General features: G+C 36.8%; 2 protein-coding genes across 8 annotated transcripts in view; one reads left to right on the forward strand and one right to left on the reverse strand.

Moving 5' to 3' along the window:
• The window catches only part of CIR1 (corepressor interacting with RBPJ, CIR1), a 38090-nt gene extending 15683 nt beyond the window's left edge, over positions 1 to 22407 (reverse strand). The window contains exons 1-7 of one of the 2 annotated variants that reach the window (XM_008528267.2): positions 22269 to 22407; positions 17245 to 17339; positions 11881 to 11954; positions 11309 to 11319; positions 11155 to 11219; positions 10724 to 10772; positions 9791 to 9908 (exon numbers count right to left, since the gene is read on the reverse strand). In XM_008528267.2, coding sequence (XP_008526489.1) covers positions 9791 to 9908; positions 10724 to 10772; positions 11155 to 11219; positions 11309 to 11319; positions 11881 to 11954; positions 17245 to 17339; positions 22269 to 22340 — 484 coding nt within the window. In that variant the 5' untranslated portion in view covers positions 22341 to 22407. The remainder of the gene's footprint in view (positions 1 to 9790; positions 9909 to 10723; positions 10773 to 11154; positions 11220 to 11308; positions 11320 to 11880; positions 11955 to 17244; positions 17340 to 22268) is intronic. The other variant, XM_070581575.1, reaches the window with a different exon arrangement.
• Positions 22408 to 22426: 19 nt separating this feature from the next.
• Positions 22427 to 26775, forward strand: part of SCRN3 (secernin 3) — a 36889-nt gene continuing 32540 nt past the window's right edge. For 3 of the 6 annotated variants that reach the window (XR_011528804.1, XM_008528265.2, XM_008528266.2), the window contains exons 1-3: positions 22429 to 22543; positions 24514 to 24682; positions 26157 to 26338. Coding sequence is in view for 5 of the 6 variants with exons in the window: in XM_008528265.2 (XP_008526487.1) it covers positions 24524 to 24682; positions 26157 to 26338 (341 nt within the window). In the remaining variant the exon portion in view is untranslated. Of the gene's footprint in view, positions 22749 to 24513; positions 24683 to 26156; positions 26339 to 26775 lie in introns of all 6 variants that reach the window. The other 3 variants (XM_070581579.1, XM_070581576.1, XM_070581577.1) reach the window with 3 other exon arrangements.

The raw sequence follows: 26775 nt of genomic DNA on the forward strand, positions 1-26775 counted from the left end.
GACCAAGGAAATTTATCAAGGATCAAGAAATACAATTACATAATGAAAAAGGGGTCCATTCTCTAAGAAGACACAACAATCCCAAATGTGTATGCACCTAACAGCAGGGCATCAAAATGCGTAAGGCAAAAACTGACAGAAATGTTTTTAGAAATAGATAAATCCACTATTACAGTTGGAGACTTCAATGCCCCTCTATCAGAAATGGATGGATCTGGCAGGCAGAAAATTAGCAGGATATAGTTGAACTGAACTATCCATCAACTGGATCTAGTTGACATTTATAGAATACTTCATCCAAAACAGCAGAATACAATCTTCTCAAGCTCATACGGAACATTCACCAAGACAGATCACATTCTGGGCAATATAACACACCTTAAACAAACGTAAAAGAATAGAAATCACACACAAAAATGCTCTCAGAACAAAATGGAGTTAAACTAGAGATCAGTAACAGAAAGATATCCAGAAAAATTCACAAATATGTGGAGATTAAACAACACACTTCTAAATAATACATGGGTCAAAGAAGAGGTCTCGAGAAAATTTAAAATATATTGAACTAAATGAAAATGAAAGTACAACTGCTGTGTAATAAAAAACTTGGCTGGCCTTTGTCCCCAGTTGTTGGTAGGGAGCCTCTAAATTCTGGAAATTTCCTGAGTGATAGGAGTATCTTTGCTATTCATGGTGGGACCTGATAGTTTCTGTTAATGAGCTGACTCAGGGTGAGCCCCTAGATAGGTTATGCTAAGGAGATGACTCAGGATTAGGCTGGCCACACCAGAAATGCCAACCATGTGATTAGACGGTTGGGGCTTTGAGCCACATGATATCAGCCTGACCTCTGGCGAAGGGAGAGGGACTAGAGACTGAGTTCAGCCACATGGCCGATGATTCAATCAATCATGCCTATGTAATTAAACCCTAATAAAAACTCTGGACAGCTTGAGTGAGCTTCCCTGGCTAAGGATACTCTGTGTAAATTCTTGCACACTGATGTACACGGAGGGTAATAACATCCAGACTCAACAGGGAGAGGCCACTGGAAGCTACATGTTCGGGGTGGAAGGAAAAGGCAATTCTAATTGTGTCAAAGTGTCAAATTTAAAGGCAAAAAAAGTAATACTAAAACTATTTTCTTTACTATATATTGTATGATTCCATTTATATTAAATCTACAGTGTAGGCATTCTAAAAAAAAGTAGAAAGTAGATTAGTGGCTGCCTAGGGCTGGCGAAGACCGGGGGCTGGAGGGTGAGGGCTGAGAGGTGTGGGATTTCCACTTAGAGTAAGGAAATGTTCTAGAATGGACTGTGGTGATGGATGTAAAACTCTGTGAACAGAAAAATTCAAAGCCATTGAATTGTACACTTTAAATGGGTCAACTGTATGGTATGTAAATTATCACTTAATAAAGCTGTTAAAAAACACTTGCTCAAGAAAACGAAAAGACAAGACACTGACTGGGAGAAAATGTTTGCAGACGACACACGTGATAAAGGACTGCTATCCAAAATATACAAAGAACCCTTAAAACTCAACAATAAGAAAACAAACAACCCAATTTAAAAAATGGGCCAAAGGCTTTAAGAGATACCTCACCAGGAAGACATACAGATGACAAGTACGGTTGTCCCTTGGAATCCAGAGGATTGGTTCCAGCACCCCCGAAGATACCAAAATCCAGGGATGCTCAAGCCCCTTAAATAAAACGGTGCAGTATTTGCATATAACCTATGTACATCTTTCCATATACTTTAAATCATCTCTAGATTACTTATAATACCTAATACAATGTAAATGCTCTGTAAATAGTTGTTATACAGTATTGTTTAGGGAATAATGACAAGAAAAAAAGTCTGTACATGTTCAGTACAGATGCAAGCACTATAGGCCTTTTGATACGTGGTTGGTTGAATCTGTAGACACAGAATTTGCAGATAGGGAGAGCCAAGTGTATAGGCCAAGTGTATATGATGCACTACATCATATGTCATCAAGGAAAGGCAAAATAAAACAACAAAGAGATATCATTATAAACCTATTAGAATGGCCAAAATTATTAACACTGATAATGCCAAATGTTGGTGAGGATGTGGAGCAACAGGAACTCTCATTCATTGCTGGTGGGAATGTAAAATGGTACAGCTACTTTGCATGTCAGTCTGGCAGTTTCTTCTAAAACTAAACATCCTCTTACCACTCAATCCAGCAATCACGTTCCTTGGTATTTACCCACAGGAGCTGAAAATTTATGACTACACAAAAACCTGCACATGGATATTTATAGCAGCTTTATTCATAATTGCCAAAACTTGAGAGCAAGCAAGATGTCCTCCAGTAAGTGAATGGATGAATAAACTGTGGTACATCCAGACAATGGAATATTATTTAGTACTAAAAATAAATGAGCTATTAAACCATGAAAAGACATAGGGGAACCTTAAATGCATATTACTAAGTGAAAGAAGCCAATGTGAAAAGGCTACATACTATAAGATTCCAACTATACTATCTTTAGGAAGAGCCAAAACTATGGAGACAATAAAAAGATCAGTTGCTGTAGAGGGTTATAGGGGAGGAACGGATGACTAGGCAGAGCACAGAGGACTTTTAGGGCAGTGAAACGACTCTGTATGATACTATAATGGTAGATCCATGTCATTATACATTTGACCAAACCCATAAAATGTACACCACCAAGTGAGCCCTAATGTAAACTATGGACTTTGGGTGATAATGATGTGTCAGTGTAGGTTCCTCAATTGTAACAAATGTACCATTCTTGTAGAGGATGCTGATAATGGGGGAGGCTATGCATTTGTGGGGATAGAGGGTATATGGGCAATCTCTGTACTTTCCTTTCAATTTTGCTGTGAACCTAAAACTGCTCTAAAAAATAAAGTCTATTAAAAAACACAAACAAGACTAAAACAAAACAAACAAAAAGATTAAGTAGGAGGCATACTGATATATATAACTATTAAATCTATTAAAAAAGCCAAAAAATCAAACCAAAACAAAACACCCCCCCTTGCTTTGTTGAAAATCCCCAACTGTGGATTAAAAAAATTATGTTTACTTCAGTACACATTAAAAACATGGGTAAGTGACAGATGGTAAGAGTCAATGATAAGAATAAGGGCTATAGAGAATAGATAAAAGGCAGGTGGGCTGGCCACTTAATTACAGTCATGTGTCGCATAACCACATTTTGGTGAACAACAGACTGAATATACAACAGTGGTCCCATAAGATTAGCACCATCTAGCCTAGGTGTGAGGTAGGCTATACCATCTAGGTTTGTGTAAGTACACTCTATGATGGTCACACAATGACGAAATCACCTAATGACGCATTTCTCAGAATGTATCCCTGTTGTTAAGGAACAGATAACTGTATATTGTAATACAAAAATATTTTATAAAAATTTAGTCATCACTGAAGCTTGCAAGTTTTACATATAATTTTGATGTACCTAGAGTGGATGAAAGTGTATAAAGTTAAGATGATCTTATCAGTAGAAAAGATATTCTAAACCAGCTTAGCCCAAAGAAGCATTTTGATTGCCTAATTTAACTTTGTAAAGGAGAAGTAAATCTTATAGCTGGTCTCTGTAAACCTCACAGCTGGAAAATTCTAACAGCACCTTATAGTTTCCAGTGATCAAAGTAAGTTACTTTATATACTAAACTAAGAATTTCATAATAGAAATAATGTAACACCAGGGGGTGCGGTTATCATGAAATAATTACACTCCTGGGAGATTACAGGCACAAGGCTGTACCCCAGGGGTGTGATTATCCCATGATAACCACATCCACTGAAATTGCCTTACTGCAGAAATAATCTCTATTCACTGGTGAGACATTATTCAATAGGTGATTTTTTTTTAAATGAAAAGATTTTTTTAGCTTGAATCAGCAAGTGGATTAGGAAATTGGCCAGTTTATTTTTCATTGCATTCAGATTCAGAATACAACATTGTTATTATTTGCTTTCCTATTTGACATAGCAGAGTTTTGATTTTGCTTTTGAGAAACCTTTAAGAGATTTCATTAGTGTCAGTTAAGTGGTACTGCTGAATTCAGATCAAACTTTAAAGGTCTTAACTGAGCAATACAATTTTAAATAATTTATTTCTATGTACAATTTTAAATTCTTCTAAAATAATGCTCATTTAAAAAATTATTAATGTAATTTACCTCCAGTGTTGCAAATACAGATAAGCAAAAAAGATGAAACTAAAAATCTCAAGAAATCCCACACCCAGACAAAACCATTGTTAATGTTCTGGTCCATCTCCTTCCTGGCATTTTTCTAAAAGTATCTGTCTGTATGTGTACTTAAAGATATAAAGAGAAACATGAATGGGATCCATGTAACTACTTTGTTTTATAACCTGCTTTTTTATTTGACCAAATGTTGTAAACAACATCCATATCATTAAGAAATCTTCATATCATTTTTAATGGCTGCACAGTATAGTATTCCATTGTAACAATATCCCATAATTATCTACTTAACACCTTTTAATTAGATACTTAGGTTCTCTCTCTCTCTCTCTCTTACTATTATACACAATGCTTTGCAACAAAATCTTCGGACATATCCATGATTATTCCCTTAGGATAAATTCATGACTGTGTAATACTAGTAAAACACAATGGAAACAAACAGATAAAAAAAGGTACGTTCCCCAAATCTTCAATTGTTCTTATATACAGCTGAAGCTGATGGTTCTTTACCTTGGCAGTACCTCACAAACAGATCAGTAACTTTCATCATCTTATGTGGTATCACAGATGGTGAAAGTTGTTGATCTATTTTTACCATAATTTTATCATAGAGTTCAGTGTTTGGAGATATTCTTAAATAAGTAAGTTACAAGACTTAAGAAATTAAAGATAGCCTGTGTATTTACTAGTATCTGTTCCCACACTTATACTTTTTCGGTTTGAAAGGAAAAATTGGAAATGGAAATTCCCCTAACTCATTTTTCTGTAAAGACTGAGGTGAAGAATTAATTTAGTCTGCCAGTAATTTCTCATCACAAACATACCCTTTATAACACACCAGTAACTCTTTGCTTTCTTTAGCTGTTCCAATTATTCTGAAAATAAATTTAATATTGGAGTACAAAGGAAAACATTAGCCTTCTGAAGACTATCATGTGATATTCAATGTCTGAAAAGCCGAAATTTTAAGTTTCTTTCCCAATTTTAATTACACATTTTAATATAAAAGTAAAAGAAAATCACCTGTAATTTCACCAAATTAACATATTAACTATTTTCATTCTTCCATGTTTCCTTCCAGTCCTAATCCATATGCATGTAGTTTTATATTATTAGAATCATAATGTAGATTCAACTGGTTCTCTTTAATTCACTTGATATATCAACAGTTTATTCTGCCATTCCCCTAGTGCTGGATATTTAGTTCACAACAGCGAAAAATTAGAAATGATGTTGAAATGAACATTTCCCTTAAAAAAAAAAAGCTCTTTTGGCACGTTACCATCTCTCCTTCTCCTCTATGCCGCTCCCTTCCAAAAACAAACACCACACACCACACGTACACAGACTATTCAATGGCATCATTTTTGCTTACAACTGTTTTCCTAAACTTTCGGATCATGAGCATGATGTGGGAGTGAGTCTCAGGCTCCTCTCAGGACTCTAGTTCAACAAGTCTCAGACAGGGGCTTGGGAACCAAGACCTTTAACAGAATACGTAAGTGATCCTTTACATTAGGTAAGTTTGAGAAACACCGGCTGCAGCATCCATGGCCCAGCTTTTTTTGAGAGTCATTTTGAGAGTTCAAATCTGGTTCTGCTCATTTGAAATCACTCAAGATAACTCTGCACCTGTTTTTCTTCTGGTCTTTCCTTTTAGTCAACCTTTCTATCTGTCTAAATCCTAGTAATTCTTCAAAGGTCACTTTAGTCCCACTTTCTCTATTAACCACATAATTTAGCACTCAGTTATTCTCTATTAAATGTATTCTTACATAATGCTCTAGTTTTGTTTTCCGATTAGACTGTAAACTGAGTTACTGTTTCTTATGTGATATGTTAATTTAATGTTTCTGATTAGATTTTAAACTAGGAGTAGAGCCCATATCTATGCTATAAGCTTGGAACACAGAAGTTGAAAAAAGAAATTTTATGGCTGAAATGCAGGACATCAAATACATGGTTGCCAAATATAATAATCTCAGTTCTAAGAATTGACTTTCATATAGGCCTCTTAATTTGGTGAGCCATCCTGTCACCATCTAAGGCAAAGCTTCTCAAATCTTATACTCATTCTAGGAGGCCATTTAACCACTGAATGACATTTTGCAGTCTAACCTCACATCTTTTAAACAATATTGCTTCTTAATTTTTTTTTTTACTTGCTTTATCCTGGTATATCCTTACATGTCAACATCTATAGCTATCTATATCTATAACTATAGATCTATAGCTCTATTCATATATCTATATCTTATGGCCACATGGTATTCCGTTTTTGGGGGATGCAACACAATTTATCTAAAAAAAATACTCATAGAGTGCTTACTATGTGCCAGGCACTATTCCAAGCACTACACACACATTAACTTGTTTAGTTCTCCTAACAACCTTATGAGGCAGGTAGTGCAATAATATCTATTTTAGAGACACTAGCGCACTGAGGCGCAGAGAGGTTAAGCAGCTTGCTTAAGGCACATAACTACTAAGCAGCAGAGCAGGGGTTCCAAATCAGGCATCCACGTAGCTCCATAGCTCGACAGTCAGTTCTTAACCACTAAATACACTGCCTCTCAGAATTTATGGTTCCCTCTGTGTGGAAGGCTGTTCCTTTTGCCTAAGATGCCAAATGCTCTTCTCCCAGGTCTTGCGTGGCTGTATTTTTCCTGTCATTGAGGTCTCAGCTTAACATCATTGCTTCAGAGGGGCCCTTCCTAACCACTTAGCCTAAAGTTACTCCCCATTTAGTTCTCATCACAGTATCCAACTTAATTTTCATCATAGAACTTATACATATCTAGTATTTTAATGTTTATTTATTAAGTTAATATTATTCATTTTCTTATATATTTTATGTCTCCCAATATAATGAAAATAAGGACCTTTTCTGTCTTGATAACATGTTTGTAGAGCCTAGAAAAATGCCTGGCACAGAATATGTGCTTTATAAATGACTGCTGAATAAGTGAGTTTCTTTTTCCAACTCCTTACTGATGGACACTTAGGGTTGTTTCTAATCTTTCACTACTATAAAACCTAGAGTATGTACCTTATCACTTTCTTATAAATTCCTGGAAGCTGAATTTCAAGGTGAAAGGATATGCATGTTTTTAAGGCTTTTGACACATATCATATGACTCTTCAGAAAGGCTGCTCCAATTATCAGCAGTGGATTAAAAAGTTCATTTTACCACACTTGCTCCAATGCTGGATGCATAGGTCTTTTAAATCTTTACCAAATTTGATAGGCAAAAAGATAATATTTTAGTTTACACTACTTTGGTAATTAATGTTGTTGAAAATGTTCTCCGAAGTTTAACGACCGTTTGAATTCCTCCTTTTGCAAACCACCCATATATACATCCTTTGCTCCTTTGTGTTTGTATGTTCACCTTTTTCATATTGACTTGAAAGAACATTTTATATATTAAGGATATTAACTATAATATTTCAATAAAGGTAATACTTTTCATCCTCTACCACCCAACTGCTCAATTTATTTAGATAAAGAGAGTCACTAATTTATAGACTCCTCAAGCTTGCTTACACATATGTTAAAACTTGACAGGAGCCAAAAACTCGAGCATTTTTCTACTTCATTCACTTTATTTTGAAAAAGTTCATTTGATTGAAGAATAGTACTACAGTAAAATCCCACCACAGGTAGGGTACAAAAACCTGATTGTATAAAATGAATGACTGAATTATTGTAAGTTAATGAACATAAACGGAGGGCTGGAGAAGAGCCAATAACCAGCTTCATTACATTTGAATTCACTGTTTTCAATACTCTTAATGATAGGCTAACTAAATAGCACTAGGTCTTTTGATTGCTGTTAGTAGACTTTCTAACACACACTCAAGAGAAAGCAGGTCTATAGATTACTAGATGAAGGGCTGAGTCTGGAGTCATCCTACTCATTCTCTCAGAAGCAGGATCAAAGTAAGATGAGGGTGACGAACAAAGACAGCTCCTACCGCTGCCTGCCCCTAGCCAACACGAGTCATGCAGTTGTAAGAGCACCACAAGGCCAGAGTGAAGGAAAGGATAAGAAAGATGCACTTCCTTCCAGAAAACAGAACATACCTTTCAGATATAACAACACATCCCTGTGACTACTAAAATTAGTGGTCAGAAATATTTGAGCCATGTTCTTCATATATGACCTACTCCACCCCCATTTTCTTTGGGGTTTTCTTTTGGGGCCTCTCTCCCTTCTCTCACCATTGGGTGAGGACAGGAGAGGAGGCAGCAACAGCATGTGGGTTTTAAGAGTACCTGCACTGTGGCATCAGTGGGATGTTCTGTGAGAGAGTGCCAGACCAAGGTCTCTATCAATAGTCTCTTATCACTGAGCAAGCAGTTTTCTCTCTACTTAAAATGTGGTTTCTTAACCTTTTTTTAAAGCAATAGGGTTTTTAAAAAATCCATCATAATACTCTATCTGTGTACTTCTTCTACCCATTCTGACATCCATTAACAACGTTAAAGAAATAATGTCAAACCTGACAACGGGTCAAATTCCTAAACTCCTAATGCAAGACCCGGCATCTTGAATCCTCCTGTCTGCATCTGGCTTGCAGGAAGGATGCAGGATGTCTAGCTACAGAACAGGGGCTGAAGGTCATGTGCTGGCTGAGAGTAACCCTTGGCTCAGAGTGGCAGTGGCAGCCATAGGGAGTCTAAAGAGGTGCCTCAGAGCCGAAGAGGATGGGGCTTCGTGCCCAGAGCATTTCCTTCAGTGGAGCAGCTCTGCCTTTATACGCTCTATATACTGGGTTTCATGTAAGATTTCTTTAAAATAAAAAAAAAAAACAAAACAGGTTCTATAACTGTTTAAAAAATGCTGAAAATCTCTTGAGTTATACTAAATGAGTTGAAGCTCATAAAAGTGAAATGACTTGCTTAAGCTTACAAGGTTAAGCAGGTTATTTCTATTACGATTTATTATAAATTATGGTTGGATCAGTGTGGCTGTCTCAGTAATATGCTAACAAGGCAGTGAGAAATAATTAAATCTTTTCAGTTTTCATATCTTTTTATAAAAAGAACCCAATTGATCCAAACCAAATTAGACCAGTTTTTCTTGAGTAGACAATAAGATGCAGGAAAGTAAAGAACTTTCAAGTAAAAACCACATTTAACATCTTTTTAAACTGAATTTTAAAGAGTTTAAAAGAGGCGATTCCTGAAGGCTTCTGGTCCAGCCTACATTTACAATTCAGGAGGACACAAATATCTTCCTTCTATTTTTAGGTTACTAACATGATAAACTATGTTTAATATACATTTTACTTTAAAAATCAAGTTCACAGGGCCCTTGACTAGAAAAATGAAATTTAATTCTAATACACAGCATTTCAAATTCAAAACATATGATTAGAGTTTCCCATTGACCATCATATTTTGGGAATGTGACAGACAAAAAAAACCCAACCAAACAAAAACAATACCCAGAGATTAAAGAAAAATGTTACTTTATCTTTCCTTGTTTGTCCTCAATATAAATTCTAAAACAAATAAATAAATTATGTCTAGTGCCTACCTGAGCCATCAGTGGGAACCGAACTGGCATTGATTCCAGAAAGACCAAACAAAGGACATTCTCGATCTGTGTTCACATGACCCCATTTGTGACATTTAATGCACCTCACATTTCGAACCTGAGAAATAATGAACATTATTTTGGTTACTAAAAGAATAAAAATATAAACCAATGTTCAACTCCCTACTCTTTGGCAGAGTTTAAGTTAATTACTCATATGATTAAAAGATCTCCAAGGAAAGAGACTCCATAACTATATTTGGTAATTAAATACAAATACTAAAATCTTCTACTATAAATTCTGCCTAAAAGCTAAGCTGAATCCTATTTCTTTGTGACTGTTACTTGGTGGCAATAAAACAATGTCATCCAAAAAGAAATGGTAAAATACCAAAAAAGAATTATGTCATGGCTTAATTTTAAATTCTCTAATTTTAAAAAGTTAATCTTTAAAGTTTCAATTTCCTAAACCAGGAGCTGGCAAACTTTTTCTGTAAGGGGCCAGATAATAAATATTTTAGGCTTTACAAGCCAGAGGTCTCTCGTGTAACTACCCAACCCTGCCAAGGTAGCGGGAAGGCAGCCACAGACAATATGTAATGAATAAGCAAGGCAGTGTTCCAGAAAATGTTATTTATAACCAAGATCTGCCCTCTGGTGATAGTCTGTACCGGTTCTAAAGAAACAGAGCGAATTCTCCAAATTCCCCGCAAACTGCAGAGACCATTAACATCATAACCCTTACTACAAAACCTTGATTCCTATTTTTATCAGTCTACTACATTTAATGTTTTCTCCCCTAGACCTTCTATTATCTGATACAAATAGAAACCACAGGGCCCTTTATCAGCTTAAATATCTTTTGGACAATAACATAAAGAAGTATTTATTAAATAAAAATTATTCTTACAGAGCAAAATACGTGTCACTTGCCTGAATACCAAAGGGCTGATCTCTGATGTTCATATCATCTTTGGCATATCTATTAAGTAGAGAAAATGTACAAACACAATATTAAAAATAATTTAATAAATTAAATAGCAGTTATTCTGAAAACTATTTTTATAGTTCTAAGTACATTAGGAAATGTATAAGTTCAATAAATATATAGAACTATAAAATCTATGTAGTATTTCCAAACACTTCATTATTAAGCGTCCAGTGTGATGATTTGTGATTAAAAAAGTGAAAAAATACATAAAACTAAAGACTATGATCAAGCAAATTAGTTGCATATGACAAATCATTAAAAATAACTTTTCTCATTAGCTGTTTTCTCTAGTGAATGAAACCGCAATGTAAGATGGAATATTAGATAAATTTAATGATACATATTTTCATCTTAAAAGAAAGCCAGTTCTTACTTTTCTCGTGGGGCTCCTTTCTGCCATTCAAATTTGTATTCGGTCTCTCCTTCTGTTTCTTCTTTCTAAAAACATTCATTAAAAAGCCTTTCAATTTTTCTATAAAACTAAAATCTATTGCAAGTAAATCCAAACATAGAAAATAGTACTTTACCTCTTTGTTTTCTTGATTGCATATCAAAAATATGGAGGAAAAAAACACAGGTCAAGTTAAAAACTTCAACATAAAAGTCTGCTATCATATACTACACTAACGTATCATGGTATTTAACTGAAACTTGTAAGCATTTATTGGTTTGATTTTTTTTTCTTCTTTCACAAGAAAATTCAAATCACTGAAGGACAAAACAAAATACTGAATAAGAGAAAGCATTTAATAAGTGTGTTAATTCCTAATTTTTAAACTTCTACATTTTTCATTGAAGTGAGTATTTTGCTTTCTATTTACAGGTATATTCAATAAGAAGGACTAAAGATAGATATTATAAAAGAATAAATGCACTTCTGCTGATGTTGAGATTTTTGTCCTCCCCGAAGGACTAGTCAAGAAATATTACTAGATTAGACAATTTTTAGTATTTATTCTCTTGTATTAATTAGAGTATTATTATTTTTAATTATCTTCACAGAATAATAGCAACTTTAAAAAAATATCTGTCATAGCAGTTCTCAATCTTTAGCTGCAAACACATCAAAGACTTAAAAAAAAGAAAATGAGACAAACACCTTTTTTAGCTCCGGGCGGGGCCTCATACATGAAATTAAGGCCATTCTTTACTCGTTCATCACCCATAAGCAATCTAAACGAAACAAGACATAAAGTTCACAATTTTATGTAGGAGGAAAACATTACAGAATAACTGCCGCCTCCCCCGGCCTCCACCAAACCCTAAGGGAATTAAGATAAAATATTTTTGTTAGAGATAAAGTTCCAAAACTTTACTCCACTGACTAGATGCAATCTGAAATATGTGAATGGAAATTCAAACAGTGCTGCCTCTTTAGCAACTGGTTGTACGTTCTGAGACTTTCTCATTACCTGAGAGATCCTCCCAACAGAAAAGAGGAAAAATGTCATGGCCACTCGCACATGCTTTTCTTAAACTTTGAAATGCTGTGGAAATAACGAAGCTTTGAAATCCTATATGCCAGTACAAATTTGGAATTAAGTTAAACAGTGCCAACATTTTTTCTTAATTGTGCAGGATCAAACAGTTTTGGAAAAAATGAGTCTCTCTGGAATTACTTTCGGAAATCAAACCCAATTAATGCTTTTAAGAGTTAAAGTCTATGAGAGAAACAAATTCTTTTTTTTTCTTAAAGATTGGCACCTGAGCTAACAACTGTTGCCAATTTATTTTTTTCTGCTTTATCTCCCCCAATCCCCCCGGTACACAGTTGTATATCTTAGTTGCAGGTCCTTCTAGTTGTGGGATGTGGGACGCCGCCTCAACGTGGCCTGACGAGCGGGGCCATGTCTGTGCTCAGGATCCGACCCAGTGGAACCCTGGGCCACCGAAGCAGATCGAGCGAACTTAACAACTCGGGCACGGGGCTGGCCCCAGAATCAAACTCTTGAGTGAGGCCAATGAAGAGAGAATAATTTAAAGATATTCTACAACAGGTTTATTACTATGATGGAATCAATGTCTGCTGCACTTCAAAAATCCTGTTTTAACACTGAAGGTTCCCTGTTTGGGTTCTGTTTAGAGAGAGATGCTGTGCTTTTTAGGAAAAAAACCTCTGAGAAACTGCATGATTTCACTCATATATGGAAGAAAAACAAACACATGGATAAAGAGAACAGGTTAGTGGTTACCAGAAGGGAAGGGGGTTGGGGAGTGGGCATAAGGGTAAAGGGGCACATATATATGGTGATGGATAAAAATTAGACTATTGGTGGAGAACACGATGCAATCTAGACAGAAACTGATAAATAATAATGTACACCTGAAATCACACAATGTTACAGACCATTGTGACCTCAACAAAATAATTGAAAAAAAAAACACCCCCTCTGCAACAAATTGAATGACTGGTTGGGCTAAAGTTTTAATTCATAAGATCCAAGTAAAAGTAGTGGTTATAAAGATGGAGGCTCAAGGATGAACAGAATTTCCTTTTATATCTGGAAAAGGCAATCACAAATGATATACCACATGATTAGAATTCCTCTGTTCTTATTTCCTTGGAGTTTGTAAGGAACTATAAAAAAGAAGAGAGCAAAGGATGAAGGGATCTACATCCATAATAAAATACTATTCAGCAGTAAAAAGGAATGAACTACCGAAACATCCTACAACACGGATGAAATTCAAAACATTATATTAAATGAAAGAAGCCAGTTGCAAAAGAGCATATGTTATCTGATCCTATTTAAATGACAGGTCCAGAATAGGCAAATCTATAAGGAAAGAAAGTAAATTAGTGGTTGCTTAGGGTTGAGAGACAGAAGGGAGGACAGAGTGTGGGAATGGGGTTTGACGGCTAATGGCTATAAGATTTCTTTTTCAGAAGATGAAAATGTTCTCAAATTAGATTATGGTGATGGTCCCCAAACTCTCTAACTGTACTTAAAACCAACATACACTTCAAACAAGTATGAAAATTATATCTTATATTAACACCACTTTAAAACCAAGGCTGGCCCAGTGGTGTGGTGGTGAGGTCTGCACGCTCTTCAGCAGCCTGGGGTTTGCTGGTTGGGATCGTGGGTGCAGATCTACACACTGCTTATCAAGCCATGCTGTGATGCCACCCCACATAGAAGAACTAAAAGGACTTACAACTAGGATACATAACTATGTACTGGGACTTTCAGAAGCAAAAAAAAAAGAGGAAGATTGGCAACAGATGTTAGCTCAGGGCCAATCTTCTTTAACAAAAAAAAAGAAAGAAAGAAAGAAAAGAAAGGAAGAGAAACCTTAAAAAAAAAAACAAGCACATGAAAAGCCTAACATCACTAGTTACCAGGGAAATGTAAATCAAAACCAGAAGATACCACTTCACACTCATTAGGATGGCTATTATCACAAAAAAAAAAAAAAGAGAGAGAGAGAGAAAATAATAAACCTTGGTGAGGGTATAGAGAAATTAGAACCATTACTGCTGGGGATGTAAAATGGTACAGCCACTATGGCAAATGGTTTGTTGGTTCTTCAAAAGCGAAACACAGAATTACCATATAATCTAGTAATTCCAATCCTAGGTATATACCCAAAGGAACTGAAAGCAGGGACTTTAACAGATATTTGTACACCAATGTTTACAGCAGCATTGTTCACAATAGCTGAAATGCAGAAGCAACCCAAGTGTCCAATGATGGATGAATGGATAAACAAAATGTGGTATACACATACAATGGAATATTATTTAGCCATAAAAAAGAATAAGTTCTGATATGTGCTACAATATGGATGAATCTTGAACACATTATGCTAAGTGAAAGAAGCCAGACACAAAAGGACAAATATTGTATAACTGCACTTATATGAGGTACCTTTAATAGGCAAATTCATAAAGACAGAAAGTAGAATAGTGGGTACCAGGGGCTGGAGGGAGGGGGAAGTGGGAGTTATTGTTAACGTGTATAGAGTTTCTATTTGGGGTAATGGGAAAAGTTCTGGTGATAGTGGCGATGGTACACAACACTTTGAATGAAATTAATGCCAGTGAACTACCCATTTAAAAATAATAAATTTTATGTTATATATACTTCACCCTCAAAAAAAGCATTTCATTTATATTGAACAAAAACAACATAAAATCAAAACTGGAAGGTCAATTTCCACATCATGTAAAGTTCAGCAGGTATATAAAATAAAAGGTAAAGCTATGATATTGGCATTTTGTTTTAACTTTCAACTAAAAACCTGTAAATTTTTTTTTTTTTTTGCTGTTGACGTTAAGCAGAATGTACAGATTTTTTGACATCCCATTAAATCCTTTTATTTATCTGGTCAGAATAATAAATGTGATTATCATCTTTAAAAAAGTATGTAGGGATCAATATTCATAAGCTAAGAAACATTTAGGATAGTAAAAACTTAAAAGAGAAAAAACAACAGACAGCTAAAGAACAGAATTGGCTATCTTTTGAATAAGGAATAAAAAACTTTACAAATCACCAATTACTCATAAATTTGCATTTGAACAACCCAAGCTAGAAGCACTGAACACACCTAGTGCCCAGATCCTGGTTTCTAAATATCTTTCTCCAATAAAAGGGACCAGGGTTCCCTGGAATCTGGTTGATTCCAATGCTGGAGCAGGGAAAAATAAAAGACAGGAAGTGGTTTAAAAAGAAAAAAGGATGGGGCATGTTAAATGGATGTTAAATGGATATATAAGCTGATAGAGTGGTCAAAGGCCAAAACTGGAACTATTTTAGCAACAAAATAAGTAACAACAGTATTGGATTGTAGCCCGTTAAATAAATATCTGTGAGCCCATACTGAGAGAAATAAATGATTAAATAAATAACTAAATGAGGGAAAGGAAAAATTCTTCTTTCCAGAGGAATTCAAATTACAAAAAAAATGTAGAGGGCATGAAAGAGACAGAAAATCAGAGTTAGAATACCACAGTAATAACTGCTGCAGGCAAGATCCACTAAGGAATGCTAAAATTAGTGGGCAAAAGATCAAGCAGAAACAGGATATTTGCATAGCTTCAAATATTTATTAATTATACAGGGAAAAAAATAACTCTTCTAAGATGAAGAATAAACATGAACACTATAACCTGTTTCAAGCCTGCTTTCCTACCTCCACTATCCCTCTATTGGTCTAACTCAATATTGGCTGTTTCTTGAACATCCTCTCTACTTTCCCACTGTGCTGATCTTTAGTAAGCTTTTACTATACGTAAATCAGCATTTCTCAACAGTGGTGCTATTGACATTTTGGACTAGATCATTCTTTGTGGTGTGGGCCCGCCCTGTGCATTGCAGGCTGTTTTGCAGCATCTCTAGCCTCCACTCACTAAATGTTGGTAGTGACAACATCTGAGTTGTGACAATCAAAAATGTGTTCAAACATTCCCACATACCCCCTGGGGGGCAATAATGGTCCTCAGTTGAGAACCACTGATCTAAATCCTTACCATTCTTCAACTTCAGCCAAAATGTCACCTCTTTCACGAAGCTTCCCTTGTTATCTCAAATGGAATTATTCTGTCCTATGTTAGCCTGCTAGTTTTTAAAGCAGTGTGTGTTTTCAATACATCAGTTATTATATTCAGCCTTGAACTATATGTATATATCCCTTACTAGATTTTCCTGAGGGTAGAAAGAAATTATGTATCACACTTTTATAGGCCCCTACAACACCATTTGTTATCTTGCATGAAGTAGGTACTCAATAAAAGTTAACCAGATTAAATAAAATTAGTGAGAAAAGTACTTAATTGAACTAAAGTTTTCTTTAATTTTACTCTTAATAAACTATACTATATTCTCAAGAGAGTATTTAGTAATAGTTTAGTATTACTTTGCTTAAGTTCCATATTTTGATGAAAAACAGGACTGAGTGGAAGAGAAAGTATGGTCTTCATAATTAAAGTACCACTACTCACTTGCTTGATTAACCTAGAGAACCCAGCTTCAGAATAAGATTTGCAAATACAAACATAAATGATAACAGCTAAAGGACAGGTACCGTGCTGGAAAAAACCAATGAGGAACTCTAGCCACGATCCTGCCATTAACAGAACAATGACATGCAAGTCCAGACACTTTACCTCTTGAAGCTGTCCTGTGCCTCTTTTCATTTGAGTGTATATTAAAGACATATCTTTCTAAGAGGTCTCAGCAGTTCCAGTATAGATTTTCATTATTCTAAGCTTTGCCTAATTTGGGACTTGCTCACCAACTGTACGGAGTCACATCAATCTATATTTTATGTGAATCATGGGTTAGGTTGGAAAAAGTGGCCATCTACATGAGGAGTGAAGATAGTTCACAGGACAAGAAAAGAATTCTATCACTGGGGCATTCAATTAAAAAGAAGCTGACTCAATATTTGATTCAGTAAGGGATCATTCTCACGCAATTGATTATTCTCAAAACACCAGTATAGTGGAATTTCTTACCTATTATCATATGATTCTTGCTCTTTAAGATACTGTTGCATTAACTCTTCTTGTTTCTTCTTATCATATGATATTTTCTGTTCTGCCATCCATACCTAAATTAATAAAATAAAAATTTTAAATGAAATAGTTGGATTTAAACTAAATAGGTTTGTTTTTCTTTTATAATAAAATATAAAATGCTATTGTTTACAGTTTAAAACAATCTATTTTGGTCATAATAACATCATCACAAAATAACAGCTGAAAAATTTGATTTGTGACTTGATATAAGTCCTTGAATCCAACCATTCAAAATAAGCAAACTTTAAGGCAAAAATGTCAAAGGTGAGAACCACTCTGAGCACCCGTGGTACGACAGCTTCCCGCACTTAGTGCCTGTGTTATTTCAGAGATGAGAATGACCATCTCCCTACATGGAATATGTCTAGTCTAGAAAACTCTTTAGCACAGGGCACAACCAGTAGGGTTAAACAATGCCCACGGATGCCACTGGGTGTCACTGACACTCCAAAAGAGGAGGAACAGAGGACAAGGAGAAAAGATGGAAAGGGGTCAAAAGGTAGTTGTAGAAAAAAGGACGAGACAGGAAAAGAAAGAAAGAGATAAGACAGAAGTGCAGCAGATGTCCCGGAGCTGCTCAGGGACATCCACACCACAGGCTGAACGTGTCCCTATGTGAAATTCTCAAAATCATAAAAGTGGTGAAGGTAAAAAGCCCACATAACTTATGCAACGATATTTAATCATGTTACTTCCAGTTTTGAAAGGTACCAATGCATCCCTACCACTTTTAGAATAAAGGACCAAGTGTTTGACAGCCGTTCAACATCAATAGCAAGTTAAAACTTTCTCTCCAAACATGCCAAGTCTTAAGAAGGTAAATTCGAGGACAAATACTCACGGTGAGAAAATTATATGTAATTATAAACCGTGGGTGGGGGCAGATAAGTGTGGGGAGGAGGGTGTGGGACAAGACTACCATTACTCAATTTTAAAAGCAAAACAGGGGTAATTAGTATTTTAGTAATGCTGAGATAGGAAGGCTCTGCGGGGACACAGTTTGAGATGTGGATAAGAAAGATTAATAGGGAGATGAGAATAAAAGCGGAAATGAAAAGAGAACCCTTCAGGGACAGAATATACCAGAAATTTCTTTTGGTATAAATTCCTGAAAGTTTCTTCCACTGACTTCATACCTATGAAGTAACATTATAGAAGAAAAACCTACACTTGGCAGCAAAAGGCAAATATGTGGAACTTTCACTGTAGCTCAAAATGCAAACAGTGCAACAGAGAAATGTAAGGTGTCACTGCCTGGTAGAATAAGATATTCATAATAACATCCTAATAATAACATATTCCTTCTAACAGGATAACTACCATTTAATTAAAGCTTTAGATTTTACTCGATTGCTCAAGAGTTTGAATACATATTGAGTAGTTTCATGGACTAGAATGAGAAGTAAGAAAACATATTCTTGTCCTCAAGATGCTCAGAATCTGCTATAGAAAATCATACTGACTTTTCTGTATGTTTAAACTATTTCATAACAAAAAAAGAAAAGAATTATATAAATAAATCATAACAAGACAGTTTGATATTTGGATAACAAATATGTACAAGATAAACAATAGAATAAAAGGGTCATTAACTTTAGGTGGCAGGGAGGAAGGCTGGTATAATGGAATGCTTCATAGCAGGTTTCGTTTTTTAAAAGTTATTTATTTTTTTAATTAATTATATTCACAACTAATGTTATCCATTTCTTGTATATCCTTCCAAAGATGTTCTAAGGCACATATACAAAAAATACATACAGAAAACACACATATACACACACATTCTTTCTTCACTCTTATTTTTTCTTTTTAAAGATTGGCCCGGAGCCAGCATGTTGCCAATCTTTTTCTTCTTCTTCTTTTCCCCAAAGCCCTCTAGTACATAGTTGTACTTTCTAGTTGTAAGTCCTTCTGGCTCTGCTATGTGGGACGCGGTCTCAGCATGGCTTGATGAACGGTGCCATGTCCACGCCCAGGATCCGAAGCGACCAAACCCTGGGCCACCGAAGCGGAGTGTGAACTCAACCACTAGGCCACGGGGCCGGCCCCGTCACTCTTTTTATAAATGGTAACACAATGTGCACATGTGCACGTGCATACACGGTATGTACAAAATAAAATTCTATACCATGGAGACCATTCCCAGATCAGTAAACAAAAAGCTTTCTTGTTTTTTTAGGGGGGGGAGCTGAAGATCATTTTATTGTGGGGCTACACCTATCATTTATTTAACCAAGCTCCTGCAGTACTGACGGGCATTTAAATTTCCGGTCTTTTCTATTACAAACTCTGCTGCAACAAATAACTCTGGACACAAGTAACTTCACAAATATTAAGCAGAGTTTTGGAGAGGATCAAAACTTTCCCAAGGAGGGGCCGGCCCCGTGGCTGAGCGATTGAGTTCGCATGCTCCACTTTGGCGGCCCAGGGTTATGCCAGTTTGGATCCTGGGTGTGGACATGGCACCGCTCATCAGGCCATGCTGAAGTGGCGTCCCACAACTAGAATCTACAACTATGTACTGGGGGGCTTTGGGGAGAAGAATAAAAAAAAAAAGAAGACTGGAAACAGTTGTTAGCTCAGGTGTCAATCTTTAAAAAAAAAATTTTGCCAAGGCAAAAACAGCAAGATATTACCGGCAGAGGGAACAACTCAGGCAAAGGCCCAAAGGTGTAAAATAGAAAGTAAGTAGTTTGATAGCATTGGAGTATAAAATCTGAGGTAGGAGAACAGCAGTAGAGGATGAAGAATGAAAAACTGGAGCCAGATTACTTGGATTTAATCCTGTAGTATTTTAACAGGGGCTGGAAGAGACCAGATTTGTGCTTTAAAAAGACTACTCTATGGAGGGCCAGCTGGTGGCGTAGTGGTTAAGTTCATACACTTTGCTTCAGCAGCCTGGGGTTCGCAGGTTTGGATCCCCAACCTGGACCTACACACCACTCATCAAGCCATGCTGTGGTGTCGTCCCATATACAAAGCAGAGCAAGACTGGTATGGATGTTAGCTCAGGGCTAATCTTCACACACACACACAAAAAGACTAGTCTACGGAAACAAACCAAATATTCATCAACTGATGAATGGAGAAATAAATGTGCTATATCCACACAATGGAATTACTCAGCAATAAAAAGGAATGATGTATTGATACATTCTACAACATGGATGAACTTTGAAAACTTTATGCTAAATGAAAGAAGCCAGTCACAAAAGAACACACACTGCATAATTCCATTTATATGAAATGTCCAGAATAGGCAAACCCACAGAAATAAAGCAGATCAGCGGTTGCCTACGGCTGGGCGAAGGGAGGCAGCGGTTAGGAGGAAGGGGGCATGGTTAAGGGGGAGTGACTGCTAACAGATAGCGGTTTTCTGGGGGGAGTGATGAAATGTTCTAAAATTGTTTGTGGTGATATTTGCACAAATCTATGAATGTACTAAAAACCACTGAATTATACACTTCAAATGGGTGATTTATGGTATGTGAATTATTATCTCAATAAAGCTGCTAAATAAAAAAATAATCTCATTCTGATGGCTAGGAGAATGGATTTGAGAAGGGTCAAGCCTAGAGACAAAAAAATCAGTTGGGAAATGTAGTGGTCTGGGTGAAGGACGATGAGGGTGTAAGCCAAGACACAGGCAGTAGTGACAAAGAGGAGAGAGAGAATCGAGAGATATTTGGGGGGTAAGACCAACAGAACTCATCAGCTGACTAGATAAATGGGTGATAGGAAAAGGGTGAATCTTCAATTTCTGGCTTAGATGACTAGATGAAGGACTGTGTTACTACCTGTATTTCCTACTCGCATGAGACAGGAAGGATAAAAACAGCAGATTTAGGATAAAACACAAGTTCCATTTCAGACATGTTGAGTTTGAGACGCCTGAAGGATATTAAGATAAAATTGTCTAGTATATAATTGTCTTGAGGTGCCTTGAGCTAGGAGGAGAGATCTGGGGCTGTAGACTTGAGAGTCCTGAGTGAAGACAGGGTAGTTAAAACCATGAAACTGGATGTGATTGCTTGGGAAAGCATATAGAGAAAGCAAGATATAGGTCAAGGACAAAACTCCAGGGACATCTGTATTTTAGGAGCAGGCTAAGAATAAGTATGAGTGTAGGGGCAATTAACATTTTATTGAGCACTCCACATGGCTGGCATACTGCTAGGTGGTACTTTGTTTCAAATTCCTTACACACACCATCTTATTTAGTCCTCACAACAATTTCACAAGTCAAAGCAACTGATACTGATCATTGTTAATTTACAGATTAGGAGATTGAAGATCAAGAATATTAACTATTTTGTGCAAGATCTCAGGGCTAAAAGTGACTGTGCTAGAATAACTAGAATCCAGGTCTGATTCCAAAGCTCAGACTCTTCCTACTTCACCATTCTGCTTTCCACTGCTATAATATTCAGTAGGGTATTTCTGTACTGCACCTAATGGACCTATAATTGATTACTTAAAAGCCAAATTTCAACGAAGTCATGAGACAGACACTACATTATCAGGTGGATTAAAAGAGGAAGTAAGAGGTGAATTTATTTCCCTTTTAAGATATAAAATAAAAAGGGAGTCTTCTTCGTACAGGATAGCAGAGCTCAGAAACCGTGACCCCTGGGATTCGAAAAAGCAAAACCAGAATCTGTTGAGGGAAGTAACGAGGAACCCTATTATCAGTCTTCATGTCTTACAGATTGACATTCTAACCGACAGAACCGACAGCGCCGATGACAGCCGCCAGTCTCCTGGCCGATGTAGAATAAACGTCGAGGACCAGCTTTGTCAGCGAATTTCTCAGTGGAGAAGAAGGGGCGATATCACCGGGGCTTTAGGCCTGGAAAAGGGGCGACTGTCCCAAGGATCTGAGAGTCAGCACCACTCACCTCCAGCAGCCCCTGGGAACCCAGGCGCCAAGGGCCAGAACACTCCCTCATCCCATTACTCACTTTTTTGATATTGGATTTGGAAGCAGGATGAAAGTCCTTCTTGCACATGAAATTGGCAAAGGATTTCCCCATCTTGGAGGCTGAGCTGGGGGAAGGCAGCGGCTAGACCTGCGAGCAACGTAAACAAACTCTGCCGCCTAACCGGAACTGCACCGCCCGTGGCAGCGGGAGCTTCCGGGATGAAAGGTGACAGCTTCCGGCAACCCGCGCCCCTGCCTGCCAATCTTCGCCCCTTCCCCCTTGCCCCCGTGCACTTTGGGTAGCTCCGAGGCCAGGTGAGGGGCATGCAGGGGGGAGGGGTGTGCATAGCTGAGGCAGGAACTAGGAAGACGGGAACTGTGGCGGGGCAGGACCCGGGGCCTCCGCGGAGGGGCTCCGGGTCTGGGCTCCGGGTCGCGGCTACGCGGACTGTAGTGTGAGCGCCGCCGGCTGGGGTGCGGAGAGCGGACCGGGCGGCTGCTCTTCTGTAAGGCGCTTGAGGTTCGAGCCCTTTCTGTCTGTGAACTCTAACTCGAGTTACATAAACGTTTCTGCCCCGATTTTCTCATCTGTGTTTTGAAAATAGTAATTTTCTCCCCGACTGTAGTAAGTTTGTGAGGCTCAAACCATATGATGTTTCTGAAAGCGCTTGGTGAAGTAAGGCATATAAAATAGAATGTCACCTCCACAAAAGCAAGGACTCTTATTTTGTTACCAGCTGTACGGTGCCTGGCGCAGAAACATGTTCAGTAAACATTTGTTGAATGATGAGTACGCACTAGGCGTTAGGAAAGGCTCTCAGGCATTACCACCCCCCCCCCCCCCCCCGCCCCCGAATGGGCTAGATGCCTTCCTAACTGGGCGGCATGTTCCTGAGCTTTCCTACGACCTCAGTTAGACAGCTCAGATCACCTGGTGCAGCGTGATGGCCCTTAAGACTCAAAGGTTTTTCGTGCATGTGGCTGCTACTGCAGTAGGGGATCCACCAACCAAGTCCCCTCACCGGGGTGGTGGGTGATGTCAGTAAGCTTTTTGTGAGAAATTTACTCTTCTGGCAAATAATAACAGCTTTCGTTTGAATGTCTGCTGTATTCCATGCACTGCCAAACGGTTTACACATTATCTCATTAAATTCTCATAACAGCCCCGAGATGTTTATTGATGAGGCGGGAGGCGTAGAGAGAGATTAAATAGCCTGTCAAGGTTTCGCAGTGGTGGAACTAACTTTATGACACAAATAGAAGGCGATCCAGAGTGTAAAGGTTGAAATAGACACAGAAAAGTACAGAAGTAATCATGACCTCTCTCTCTCACTGAGGAAAAGAGAAAAGCCCTTAGTTTCAGGCTGAAGTTGTTACTTGAGTCATTTTGTTTTCTTTTTAATGAAACATGTATTAGATTTGAATTTTGTTTTTAAGTTGCTAGTATCTGCCTGTGTAAAGCCATTCTGAGGTCTGGCTGGGCATTAAAAAATAAAGGAAAGAATTCTATAAACTCTATAAAACAATGTGTGCATTCTGGAAGCAAAATAAAAAGTTCAAGACACAAATGTTCTACTAAAATTGAGGATTTAAGATTTTCCAAATTACAAATGAAGACATAATCTTGATATTAAATTCTACAATCAGGATTTACAAGTTGTGTATGTGAACGTCCTCTTGAAAATAGCAGCAATTTGGAATTTTACTGACATCTTTTCTTATTTGTCTGATTCAGTGAGTTTGTTTCAAAATTTCAGTCTTACCAGTGTCAGTGTATATTCTTCTCCAGCTCAAAGGAGACCCCTTCTTCCTTGTTTTGAGGAAATACTGAATACATAATTCTGGGTCTTTTCCATAAGATAAGTCCCAGTGATGAGAATACAAAGATTAATAAGACATACTGCCAACCCCCAAGGATCTGCTGTCCAGTAAGGAGATTCATATATGTTCACTAATATAGTAGAATATGGTCTTTATGACAGTAGAACTAGGTAGTGTTCAGGGAAGACTTCAGGAGAAAAACATCGTGGAGGGTAAATTTGACCTATAGACTAGATGAAGGTACTTGTTGTTGCCATTTTCTTATTGATTATTGTAGTACAAGATTCATTCCCAAGTCATTTTGTTATTGAGTTTTGTACTACATTATATGAAGTTTAAAACTTTAATGAACACCCTTATTAGATATGGCAATAATAAACTTGGTCATCAAGTAAAACTTTGTTTTGTATATACTTAAAAAATGTTGTTCTCTTTTTGTTTTGAAACTTCTGTATGATTTTTAGTTTTAAAAAAATGAAACTTTGTTCCTGTGACACTTTCGTGGCATTACCTCCAGCAACAGTTGATAACAGGATTATTTTTGGAAAAAATTCAGATAGACCCTGCGATGAAGTACAAGAGGTGGTTTATTTTCCTGCTGCAGTTCATGATAACCTGAGAGAACATCTTAAGGTAGGTGAAATACGTGTTTTGTTAGCAATATGCTTCTTTAAAAATATCGTAAACAGGTATTTCTCTCGTTAGCTAGCTATTTGGCAGAGACTATAGAAGTTAAAAATTCAAGAATTTAAATTTGAAAAATATGTGAATCAGACTTCTGGTCTTCTATTTCAGTGATCTGGAGGAAGCTGAAACAACACCAATAATAATTGTTAGTTCTTTGATCAGACATTTGCATGCCTACCATATGCAAACATGTGTTAAATAGGGCAGGGATTTCAAGCCTGCTGTCAAGACTAGGACTGTCTTCCAGGAGCTTGGTCTAGTAGAGGAATAGGATGGATATGTAACTAACCCCGCTATACAGTAGGATGCTTTAAATGCTACATTTAAGTAAGAGCAGCAAGCTGTGACAGCAGTGGACAAGGAGAAATTAATTCAGACTAGGAATCAAGGAAGGTTTCACCAGGAGTTGGGGTTTCAGCTGGAGTTTGATGGACAAAAAGTATTCTGATTGGTATAGAATAGGAAAAGTCGTTCCAGACTGGGAATAACAGTTTCTTATCAAAAAAGGTTTATTGAGCCCAGTGGTCACACTCTCAACATGGGTTTTATGCCATCATTTGGTAGGATACACATTAATTAAAGGATCCTTTAAAAAATTTTATTAAAAATCCATTTAACATGGAACTTAAAAGTTAACATATGCTTTTATTGCTAAGTTATATATTTTTTAGATTTCATTTTACTGATATTCCAATATTAAATATTAGATGTTTTCTGTATACCAGGACTGTTTTTTTCTTTTGCTGAGACTGTTTTTCATCTTGAATCCATTTCCACTGTATCTCTTCATATTCAAATCTAGACTGTCCTGTCTAGGGTGGTTCTGATTCTTTTCACTGCTGTGGACATATCAGATGGATGACTTCCATATGTGACATGGGCTTCTATGCTAATACCCTTGTATTTAAGGGCTACCATATGGGACTTAGATCATTAACCAAGAAACACTAGACATTGAGATTGAGAACTGCTTCCTTAAACTTCAACTAGCATACATCTTCCTCTACAAAGTGTTTCACGATTTTACAACTAGAAACTCTCTCTCTCCTGAGCTTCTCTTAGCACCTCATCTTCACTTCTCTTCATGGCCTTTATACTTTATATTTTGTTGTATCTTAGTTAATGTACAAGTCTTAGTTTCTTGAAAGCAAGATCTGTATCTGATTCATCTTTGTAACTAACATATCTCTTAACAGAATGCTTTATAATAGGATATGCTTAGCAAATATTTGAATGAATAAATGGTTAGGGTCAATCTGAATATGTTTTAAGGGTAATGCTTTTATTATTAAAAATTTAAATTTAGTTATATTTCGTGTATCTCATAATGGTCATATCTTCTGATTGATTTTTAAGATTCTGAATTTTGAAAACTTTTCTTTTTTGGTTTTATGGTTGTTGCTATGACTTTTTTTTACAGTGTACTTACATAGAAATTGATCAAGTCCCTGAAACATATGCTGTTGTCCTTAGTCGCCCAGCTTGGTTATGGGGGGCAGAAATGGGAGCCAATGAGCATGGAGTTTGTATTGGGAATGAAGCTGTATGGGGAAGAGAAGAAGTTTGTGATGAAGAGGCATTATTAGGCATGGACCTTGTCAGGTTATTTTTCTGTTATATTTTTGCACTATAGAACTTGTCTATATTTTAAATTTTGGTGTAATGCTTACATGTTTTATTTTTCTATTTTTTTCATTTTTGGACTTTGATACTTTATAGTTTGTGTAAAAAATGCTTCAGAGTACAAGCATGCAATTTCACGACTCTCAAATATCATTAATTGGGAGAAGGGAAGGAATTTCAAATTATGATTTATTGGAAATACCTAACAGACTTTATCACACTTTAATTTTCACAATAACCTCATGGGGTAGATATTTTAATCCTCATTTTACAGATGAGATGCCTGAGGTTCAGAGATAAAGTAACTTGCCAATATATTACCAAGTTGGAATTTGAACATTGATCTGTTTGACTCCAAAAACTTTGTTTTCATGATTCCAAACTGACTTCAGAAGCAATAGTTGAAAAGTTGGATT

Source organism: Equus przewalskii, chromosome 17 (assembly GCF_037783145.1).
Source record: "Equus przewalskii isolate Varuska chromosome 17, EquPr2, whole genome shotgun sequence".
Taxonomy (NCBI): domain Eukaryota; kingdom Metazoa; phylum Chordata; class Mammalia; order Perissodactyla; family Equidae; genus Equus; species Equus przewalskii.